General features: G+C 37.4%; 1 protein-coding gene across 2 annotated transcripts; it reads left to right on the forward strand.

Annotated features, from left to right (window-relative positions):
• Nucleotides 1-1,747: 1,747 nt before the first annotated feature.
• On the forward strand, nt 1,748-9,753 carry RpS7 (ribosomal protein S7). 2 transcript variants are annotated; one of them, XM_067110868.1, is made up of 5 exons: nt 1,748-1,858; nt 5,396-5,569; nt 8,638-8,819; nt 9,348-9,498; nt 9,648-9,753. In XM_067110868.1, the coding sequence occupies exons 2-5, from the start codon at nt 5,396-5,398 to the stop codon at nt 9,723-9,725; spliced, it is 585 nt and encodes a 194-aa protein (XP_066966969.1). In that variant the 5' UTR covers nt 1,748-1,858; the 3' UTR covers nt 9,726-9,753. The 2 variants fall into 2 exon arrangements, with proteins under 2 accessions (XP_066966969.1, XP_066966970.1); XM_067110869.1 differs by having other exon boundaries at nt 1,830-1,978.
• The last annotated feature ends 1,430 nt before the right edge of the window (nt 9,754-11,183 follow it).

An 11,183-nucleotide genomic window follows, 5' to 3' on the forward strand; every position in this document is an offset into this window, starting at 1 on the left:
AACTCAGACTATTGACTTCGCACCCTACCGGTAAACAACGTAGTCCTATTGCTTGTTTTGTCTTACGCCATAGATACTTCAAACTTTTCCTAGTCTCATGTTTGGCCCAACGCTGGGTGTTGTTTCATTCTTAGTTTTCACAATTAGATCTTAGCGTTGTCTATATGTTTACTGTTCATTATATCAATCTATTTTAATGTTAGAAGTCTTCTTACGTCATAGATACTTCAAACTTTTCCTAGTCTCATATTTGGCCCAACGCTGGGTGTTGTTTCATTCTTAGTTTTCACAATTAGATCTTAGCGTTGTCTATATGTTTACTGTTCATTATATCAATCTATTTTAATGTTACAGTTCTTCTATAACTTCGTATCTTTGTTCCAGGCTACAATTCAGTTCGGTTCTTTTAAATCAGCTCTGTTAAAATTATTCGATACGCCTTTTAGTTGTACTCATTAAAAAGTGTGAAGTTTTCTTTGATAGGTATTACCACTGAAATCAGTTAGGAAACGAACTTTATAAAAGTATAAAAGTGTGCAAGAATGCTTCATCTTTTACCTCGTCTTCCTTTCTTTCTATTAACCATACATTGTCTAGGCTGGGTCCTTTTTAATGCAGCAGGCTATTATCTCTTCACCAATGTTTACAATCTTTATTTTATCACCAAAAACAAGTGTAAATTGGTTGTAAATAAGATTTAAATAATGGAATAGATAGAGCGTCTCCTTGCCTTGCAGTCATAAAACAAGTAAGGCAGAAGAACGCATTGTAGTATTTTTTATCAATTATTCTCCGACGCTGAACCAAGAGCGAGTGTAAATTTAATATAAATTAAATTTACGTGGGGATTATATTGACAATTAATGGCATTTCCTTCCCTTGCAGTCATAACACAAGGAAGGCAGAAGACACATACATAATTACAGTTTTTTTATCAATTATTATCCAAAGTTGAACCAAGAACGAGTTTAAGTTTGATATAGATTAGATTTATTTAATTATATTATTGATGGCGTTTCGTTGCCTCTCAGTTATAGAGCACGTAGGGCAAAAGACACGCAATCACAATCTTTTGACATTTTTTAATCTTAATTATTCTCCAAAAATGAACCAAGAACTTGTGTAGATTTTATGCAAATTAGATTTAGATGACTGAATTGAGCATTGATGGCGTTTCTTTGCCTCGCAGTCATAAAACAAATAAGGAAGAAGATAAGCACTTGCAGTCTTTTTTGTTTATCTTAATAATTCTTCTAACCAGGAACCGTTAATAATTCTGTGAAACTGAATCAAGAACGAGCATAAATTTGATGTAAAAGGGCCAATCGATTGTAAATTTGATGTAATTTAGATTTAAATGATAGTATCGATAGCATTCCTTTGGCTAGCAGTCACAAATCAAATAGGCGGAAGACTTCTCCCATATGGATAGGGGCTTATCTTCTGCATAATAATAATAATAATAATAATAATAATAATAATAATAATAATAATAATAATAATAATAATAATAATAATAATAATAATAATAATAATAACACGTATTTCATGTTACCTTCTAATTTCTTTCTAATGAACACCGCATCCTTCGGAAGCTTGAATTTCAAGTCAATGGCGCCTTTGTTGGACTTACTCCATACGAGTAAGAATTTATCTTCTGAATAATAATAATAACAATAAAAATAACAATGATAATAGATTTAGATGATAGCAGAGATATTCTTCGAAAATTTCTTGGCTTTGACTAGCAGTCACAAAACAAAGAAGGAAGAAGATCCTCAATGCGCATCGCGGCCGTCTTCTGTTTTCCCGGAGCTGATGCACGTCTCTTCTCGTGGTGCCGCCGTTTGCCAGCAAGGTTTGTGGAATTCCTGACGCAAATTTCACGTTTTCTCCGCCAAAATCCCTTCCATTTTGTCAATTTCTCATTAGGAGATTAGATGTTGTGTGCTTGATCAAGCGGGGAACACGGAAGAAGGTGAGAAGTGGGCGGAATGTCAGAAATAAGGGGCATATTTACGACAGTCGAACGCACGTTGGCTCTGACACAAACCTCGAGGGTGACCAGTAGATTTTTGTTTACGAAAAGTTCCACTGGAGGAACGGGTTCCCCCTTGGGCGGAACCTTCGCTTTGATGTGACCTGAGTGTGGGATATTTATATAAGAGGTCAATTTTAAGGTATTTCTGGTAAACATTCTTTCCCGGCCTCTGTATTCCCAGGGCCAGGTGTAATTTTTGTTTACGAAAAGTTTCACGTGAGGAACAAGTTCCCCTTTGACGTGAATGGAATGGAATCTTCACTTTGATGTGGCCTGAGTGTGGGATTTTTATATACCAGGTCAATTTTAAGGTATTTCTGGGAAACATTCTTACCCGGCCTCTATTCCCAGGCCCAGGTGCAGTGTTTGTTAACGAAAAGTTCCACGTGAGGAACAAGTTCAAGTTCTCCCTTTGACGTGAATTGATGGAACCTTTACTTTCACCATGATTTCATTCAAGTTCAGCCTTTGTTTTATATGTTAAAGAGGCCAATTTTAAGCTACTAATTACAGGCCCAGGCGCGGTTTCCCGTCCTCCATACCGGAACATATCCTAGCCGTTTAATTATCGGCAGCTCTATTTCTATGTTAAATTTTGGGGTAATAAAATGGCTAGGTTTATTTAAAATGTTCATTTAGGATTTATCCTACTAGGCCCGTGGCGTCCATCGTAATTTCTATGGTCTGTGTGAATGAATGAATACCTAGTCCATTCCTACTCCAGGTACCAATTATGTTAGGCTAGGCAATGGGATTTTTTTTTGGGGGGGGGGGCGAGTGTGGAAAGACGGGAACGGGTTCCACAGACGAAAGCAGACCCAACCTTTCCTAGAATGCCATGACTTGACCTTACTTTCCAAACCTAATTTAGGGCACTGTGCCTGACCTAGGTCAGGGTAGGTTTTGTCCCCTTTGAACCTCCCCCCAATTTACACTATACATCAGAGACAATGGACCAACCCCCGTTTGGAGGTAGTCCCATTGTTCTGCAAACTACTTGGAGTAGTCTTTGTAGTAAAACTGAAGACTAGCCTACTACTACCACGCCCCTCTGGCCCGGTAACCATCAGTTAATGTTGACAATCAATGCTGTTTTTAGTACTTGGCCCTTGGGGATGAACTTAAAATCATTAAAAAAAGACTAAATATCATTAACGTCAGAAGCAGACACAAAAACTCTTATGTTGCAGGCGCTGACCGCCGGGAACCAGGTCGCAGTAGTAGTTTTTGGTTTTACCCCGCCTTCCAGCTCTGCAACTTCCTGTTTAGGTGGGAAAAGGGGCCTATTTTAGCCTAGTATCAGCCCTTTGTGGATGAATACAAGGACAAAAAAATTAGAAGTAACCTATAATAGAAATAAACAACATCCATTCACATTAAAGACAGTAAATATCTGTTGCTGCTTGGTAAGAACCAGACTGCGAAAATAAAATAAAAATTTAAACCCCCTTTTTTTTTTTTTAGTTTAGCTTATACATTGTGGACAGCACATTGTCATTTGATGTATGCTCGGAAAATACTTACTGTTACAAGTGAATTACAAGGGTGCTTTTAGCCTAACCTAACCTTAGGTGCCAGGTCCCTACCTGGTCAAAGGCTTTGCACTCTGTCTGTTGAATAGGGTTGTGACGTAACCTAACCTCACTTAGGGCAGTATGCAGAGCAGAGAGACAGGGGTGTTCAGTGTTATTGGTGGGGTCCAGGGGAGTGGGCCCCTACTGGCCAGGTCAGGACATGGCACCATGTTATGTTAAGAAGGTAAGGTCTGGTTAGGCCAGGACACGGCATTCTAAGAAAGGTTAGGATTTCTCACGACTACCCCTGCTTCCCTACTCTGCATCCACTCCCCTTATGTTTCTAAGAGCATGATTTCCTGGGTAAGGTTAGTTATAAGTAGGTCTGGTTAGGTCCGTTTCCCACTGAAATGCTTACTGAAATTTTAAGGGCAGCCTAGATCAGACCCTGTGATCCACATTGGCCTCAGGCTGGGTCCAGTGCCTTTAAAACTGGGCAGAGCCCACTAATTTTTTATCGAAATTGGCAGAAATATTCAAACTTGGGAACAAGAGTTACACATCCGCACCAGCATCATTATGACAACCGAAATTTTTTTTATATATATATGCCCGAATTCCAAAATCACACTTGATGGGTGAAACTTAGAACAAAAGAACTGATCAGGTTTCAGCACTGTTCACATACCTATACTTTTAGTTGAATTTAACAAAAGATGTTCCAAATTCTTACCCACAATACACTGACATCTGTTGTAAAAGGTTTGAGAAGTTAGTAGGTTCTTATTTTTTTAACTAAGGGTAAAAGATGTTTAAGGTGGTTGAAAGCCTTGTCAAGATCGGTAGTAAATGTACCTTCGTTCATTTTTCTAGTAGGGTATTTTTTAACTTTCAATAATACCTCGGCGAGGGATATTCATAACAGGCTTTGTTGTTCTTGTTGTATCAAAGTGGATCTTCCAACCTCTTCTGATGTATTCTCAGTTGGTCATAATGGTATCTGTATTATCTAGTTTATATATATTCGTTTCTCCAAAATATTGACTTCTTTGGTCTGATTTTTCCTCCCATGTGGTTTTCGTCTGTTTTACTCGTCTTATGTCTGCTCTTGTCTCCATTACATAATGTTTAAATATTTTATCTCCCTTTGCAGTGTTGAGATTATGATTCCATTCTTTATATATCTACTTCCTTACCCTTGCTGCCTGTTTCGTGCCTTTCCTAATTTTCCTATAGACCTTCGTCATTTTCCATGTGTGGCCTTCTGCTAGGGCTTGAAATATTCTTTTAATTGTCTTCTGCACTTCGTCACACCATTATTTGCCTGCAGGAGGAAGTTTCCTCTTTCCACTTTTTTAATCTTATTTAAGGCAATTAAAGTTTTTCTTCATAATATATGATTATTTCTCTTTTTCATCTTTAATTTCCTGCTACCTTTCATGTAATAATGTTTGTTCATCATCCTAGTTTAAATTTCTGGCAGAATGCCAGTATTGCATTGCCCACATGGCTGCTCTCCACATCTAGATGTCATTTTGTGGCTATGTAAATCTAAATGCAACCATCTTTCCAGTTCTGCCATCTCTACCTTTTTGGGGTAATGCGTAGTTGAAACTTGTAATAAGGTCACATATTTTATCCAAGGCAAGAAAGATGTATATGTAGTTTCACTCATAAGATTGGAACATAATTCGTAGAGGACCTTATAAATGTTTGCTTATTTTGGTAACTACCAATTTATTCTTAGCATTAGTTAGCCATTGAAGATTTAACATTTTTCCATGCCAGAAACAGTACTTATGAGAACATGATATTTACAGCATTTTATCGTTCCTTCCAGATGCCGCAGTTTTGCAACGGAAAGATTACCAAGACTTCGTCTGAACAGCCAGATGAGTTTGAAACCTCAATTGGACAGACTCTCCTGGACTTGGAGATGAACTCCGAGTTAAAGACACAATTAAGAGAACTCACTATTACTGGAGCCAAGCAGATAGATGTTGGTGATAAGAAGGTCAGTGATTTTTTTTTTATATATATATATATATATATATATATAGATATTTTAGAAGGTTTTGATGTTTTAAATGTATTTTTGCTTTCAGGTTTTTCATTGCTCTTTGACAAAGAGGTACAATATGTTACTACAGTGATTGAACTAAATGATGGGGCCCTAAGCTGGGAATAGTTACAAGTTTGTGTATCGTACTGTGATACAAGGTATCATAGGAGATTGGGATACAAAGAATTTAGCCTAGCATAAATTTTCTGTGTTCTAGTGCACTAAACAGTGCAGATATACATCTAGATTCGTGTACGAAATAAAAATGAGCCTAAACTTAAATGAAACTCAACTCTAAGATTACAGAATGGTTGACTGTGGAAGCCCTGTAGGGGGGTTAGTGCTGTCAGTGCACCTCGCACAGTGCACTATAGGCATTATTCAAGGTTCTTTGCAGCGTCTAGCTGCAACCCCTTTCTTTCCGTTTACTGTACCTCCTCTGATCTCATTCCCTTTCTTCCATCTTAATTTACACCCTCCCCATATGTAAGGACCAGTGGTTTGTTTGTAGGAAAAATACAAATGACTTAAAAAATTTGTGATTTCATTGCAATTGTGAGGTTTTCTTTGTTATACCTTTAAAACCTCTTCACTCAGGAACTCTTTCAGCGTTGCATGACCTGAAAGGTCCCAGCACATGGCCTTTACCCTAAATTTTGTATTCCATTCCATAAGCTCTGAAGGTACTTTGGTAGTAATTACAGCATCTTGAAATATTTCCCATCTTAGATGTTTCATGAACTCCTTTTACCCTGTGCTCTCCTCAAAATCTGTTTCTCTATTCCCCACATCTTAGAAAGATACCATTGACTGTTCCATCCCTAACTTTGTTCCCTACACCCAGTTTTCCTCGGTTTGGGAGCAACCGTTTGAAAAATAAGATCTACTGTAGTTTTGATAAGGGTGAGCAAAGCCTCTCTATCACCCATGCGTGGTGAGAAATTTTGACACTTGCTTAACCTGTTTGGATGCTTGATAAAAGCAAACAATCCTGCTTTTGAAAAACCTCAGCAAGCTTCTTTCTTTATCATAAATATCACATAAATGTAAAAAATAAAAAAAAAAATGCAAACCCTGCACTGCAAAAGAATGTTGTTTATTAAGTGTTGTTCGCAACCTAGTCTAGGAGCCTGGCACTTAGAGTAACCTGTATCAAAAAATGTAGGTACAGTATAGATGAACCAACGAAGTCAGTCAAAAAGGGGGCCCGCAATTATCTTACACTGTTGACATATTTCCGTTTCTCGAAGGAAACTTGCGTATTATCAATACCCTTTCCTTCGATCTTCATCTGTTATAATCCTCCCTGGTATTTCCTCATTTTCTTTTTCATATAAATACCAGAGTTTAGAGTTCACTCTTCGTATGAAAATGTTGTTGTTATCAACTGTGAAGATACTGTATGTGAGAAAGAAGTTTAATCAAAATTAAATATTAGCTAATTCCAATTAGCACTCCTTCCTTGAAGTAATAGTATTATTAAGTCGTGTAATTCATAATCTTGGAATGTTTCTTCACATAATCTACACCTCTTTTGTTTTATTTGTAATGGTCATTGTATATTTTTTTTTGTTGGGTTTGGGGTATTTTTTTTGTATTTTCTTATTGCCAAAGTTTGTCTCAGTAGTCAAGCACGGGTGTCCTTTAATGAAAAGGACTAACCTTGGGCTACTGACCCAAAGCTATAATTGTTTTCGTCCTCACCATCCTCTTAGGGTAAACTCATATTTGACAATAAGTGAGGAAAGCATATTCATACTGTCTCAATTAGTATTTTCATATGTTATTTCTAGCACGATTTAGTTTAAAATTGTCCTCAATCATTACTAGATATGTTTCTCATATAAAGACTTCTTTTCAAGAATCACAAGGAAGTCTCTTGAATGCCAATTCACATATTGAGGAAAGCACTCTTGTAAAACTGACTGCAATATGACCTTGAAATATGCATTCATCCAAACTCCCACCCCACCCCCAAACATGCATACAATTTTGGTCTCATTGAAGCAATCTATGATGGTGATAACAGAAGCAACCTAGCCATCAAAGTTTGATGCATGTAGACTACTCGGCCCAATTCATATAGTGCATTATCTTTCCACAAACCTGAACCTGACAATCCCTGTCTTTTAGGGTCACACCTTACACCATGCCTTGTGGCATTTTGGCTGCACAGTATTGCTATGGCATTTGACTCTTCATTTGTTCCCAATGTTCTCTTCCCACAAGTTGTTTAATATGATTCAAACTGTCTTGCCCCTTCCGTTTTTTCCATCATTTAAGAAGAAATATTTTTCAGCCAACCCACTGAATACCTGGAAATGGGATTTAGTCAATTTGTAGGGTGTAGGAACTTTCATGAGGGTTGGTGTGTTTTGGGCCAAGTGGTCAAAGAGGCACTTTGTGTTTTTATCCCGGTATTTGTTAGAGGGAGAGAATAACATTAATTTGGACGTGTAGATCCTCCAATACAAGCTTTAACTTTGTGAGATCAGATTCAACATCCTGTACTTGATAGAGCTCCCCTTGACAAACTTTGCAGGTAGATCAAACCATTGTTTTAGGTCTTGAAACTAATAGAGTTAGCTGTAGTTATAGAATTGGGTCATCAGAATTGGAAATTGTCAGGTTTTAAGTCATTGACACATCCTTACAGAAAGGTTGAGACATGAGTTAGGTTGTAGCTTTCATATAATGTTCTGCTGTATGTGACTTACATTTTGGGAGATGTAAAGGTTATGTAGCCTCTAGTTTAAAAGTGCTTTTAGGTATATAAACTTACAGTCGTATAAAATGATGGAAAAAATATTATAGGACTGTAAGCCAGTTGGGTGTTTATATGAAAGTTGTGTTTGCTTAAGTTTTGTTACGCTTATAGAGATCTTTGTGCAGCCTTGTATTGTAGCTCTTACTTCAGTCAGGAAGATTGAGTTTTCAGTACAGTTTTTATTTCTCTTTTGAAGTTGTTCCTAATTTTTAAGAGTGCAACAATTAATTTACAAATTTTTTTCCCCCACCAGTGCATTGCTATTTTTGTACCAGTGCCATTGTTGAAGGCCTTCCAACGTGTTCAGCAGCGCCTCGTGCGCGAGCTTGAAAAGAAATTCAGCGGCAAGCATGTCGTAGTCATTGCTCGCCGTCGCATCCTGCCCAAGCCAACTCGCAAGATGAAGAACCCTCCAAAACAGAAGAGGCCAATGAGGTACAGTGTCTTTCCCATAGTTTTCGTTATGTCAATGATTCTGAAAGTGTTGCAAAGTTATGTTATTTGGTTTTTGTGTATTGTATGTCACTTTCTGTGAATTTATATTTTGGACCCAAAATCTATATAATTTAGCAATCAAGTTACCCAGTCAAGTTCATTTATAATCCAGCTTCAAGGTACAAAATTGTTGTAGTTTATACTGTATAGAGTTCTTGTTCAGTATTTGTGGTGTTGCATCGTCCATTGAAATTCTTGAGAAGGTGATGAAAATATTCAAATTAGTAATCAATTATTTACAAGATTTGAAATCATGGTTTTTAGTTCTTATCTCAAAAAAAGGACAAAGTTACTATGTCATCCATTGAATTTATTTGAAAGGTGCCTGAAATAGTCAAATTAGTAAACTTGTATTTATTTTGCATCACATGATTTTTAGCCCTTTTCTCCAAAAGGACAAAGTTTATGTGATGCTTGTAGCCTGGGAGATTTTCATTTAACTTACCATATCTCTTGTCTTTCCAATAGCCGAACCTTGACTGCTGTTCATGATGCAATCTTGGAAGATCTCGTCTACCCAGCTGAGATCGTAGGAAAGAGGATTCGCGTCCGTCTTGATGGCTCAAGGCTGATCAAGGTACATCTTGATAAGGCCCAACAGACCAATATTGAACATAAGGTACGTTGCCCTGTTAGGTGTTTTGAAAAGTTCTTGTCAAAATTTTGTGTGGAATTTGAACCAAGTAAACTTGACACAGACAGAGGTAAGTGCTATTACTGTACTTTGTAGTTGTAAATATTTATAGTATTTTATTTTTATCTTTACAGGTTGAAACCTTTGCAGCAGTATACAAGAAGTTAACTGGAAAGGAGGTCATCTTCGAGTTCCGTGAACCATATTTGTAAATTTGTTGAATGAAGAAAAAAAAGTGAATGATCCTGGTTTTATTACTCCCTGACCAAGTCCACCACGTTATAGCTGGAGCTATTTTACATTAGATCTCTAGAATAAGGCTTGCATGGAGAAAATATGTATTCTCAGTAATCAATCATCAGAAGTGACTTAACTGATGGAGATGGCTTCGTTTAGACTTATGCTTGCTTCTAGTGCTGGTGAGGTTCCTGTAAGTGAGGTCTCTGATCTTAGGGCTTGCTGTATGCCTAAGGTGCTTTGCAAGATCGTACACTGAATCTCTTTGCTTGGCCTTTGGCCTAAATTCTATATCCAGTTCAGTTCATAGTATCTAGTGGACAAAGTAACTCGCCAACCATGAAATGCAAATGTACATGACTGCAATAATAGTACCAGATAGTGAGGAGTTAACCAAGAACTGAAACACTAGTGCTTGCATTACAATCACCAAACCTTAAACTATGAACTGTACACGACCAAGCGAAGTTTTAAGGGATTAAACAAACACCATGAACTTGTGACAAAGGAGTGATAGACCAAGTGGATAGAATGAATCACCAGGCAGAAATGTGACCTTGGATTTCTAGCATTAGGACAAGTAAGTATTTGTGTCACAACTTTGACAGAGAAGTCCTTGGTAGATACAACTTTACTGGTTATGCAGTAGATTTTTGGGTTAAAAAGAGTAGTTTTGTCCATGTATGTCCGTAAGAATTAGAGTACACCAAGATATGCATGACTGAAGCTAAACGTGACACCTTTGGCCCCGGAAACTACCGAGGTTTTTTGTTTGCTATCAAACCGGGAAAATTTCTAAGACTTAAAAATATGGTGTTAACCCCACATACTCTCGACTTTAGGTGGTACTGCTGTTAATGTCAAGGCAAAGATGCAAGTTGGTGATCTGTACCGGTATGACGTTATATACCCTGTAGTATCTTCTAGCGTTCGGATTTTTTTTCTCGAATAATGTGGTTTTTATGACTCAATGGGGAATCCACGTGTAGCCTATTCATAGGTCTTCTTTTATTGGAGAAAGATATCCCCCATCACCAAATTGTGAAATTGAGAACGATGTTTTCCATGATAATTGTGAAACTAGTTTTATTGTTCATTTGCGAAATTTGGAAATTACCAGTCTGAAATTTACGAGAGTTACGGTGAAATCTCTACTGCAACATCAATCTCATTAAATTTATTGAGTGCAATACTGCGTGTGTTTCTTTGATGAAACGAAAGCCTGGGCCAAGATTTCAGCTCCCAAATATGTCTGATAATTCTAATTACAAAAGATATCTATTCAGTTTGTTGAATCATTCTTAGTCATGGCGACACTGTTACCAAAGTAGTAGCTGACAGGACGTTCCTTTGGAACGGCTCTCTCTCTCTCTCTCTCTCTCTCTCTCTCTCTCTCTCTCTCTCTCTCTCTCTCTCTCTCTCTCTCTCTCTCT

The sequence above is a fragment of the Macrobrachium rosenbergii genome, chromosome 10 (genome assembly GCF_040412425.1).
Source record: "Macrobrachium rosenbergii isolate ZJJX-2024 chromosome 10, ASM4041242v1, whole genome shotgun sequence".
Taxonomy (NCBI): domain Eukaryota; kingdom Metazoa; phylum Arthropoda; class Malacostraca; order Decapoda; family Palaemonidae; genus Macrobrachium; species Macrobrachium rosenbergii.

Bases quoted from the DNA above. Each gene is read 5' to 3' on its own strand.
- RpS7 (XM_067110868.1), top strand. From the start codon at position 5,396: ATGCCGCAGTTTTGCAACGGAAAGATTACCAAGACTTCGTCTGAACAG. The intron at 5,570-8,637 runs GTCAGTGATTTT...TTCCCCCACCAG, and splicing joins TAGATGTTGGTGATAAGAAG to TGCATTGCTATTTTTGTACC. The intron at 8,820-9,347 runs GTACAGTGTCTT...TCTTTCCAATAG, and splicing joins AAACAGAAGAGGCCAATGAG to CCGAACCTTGACTGCTGTTC.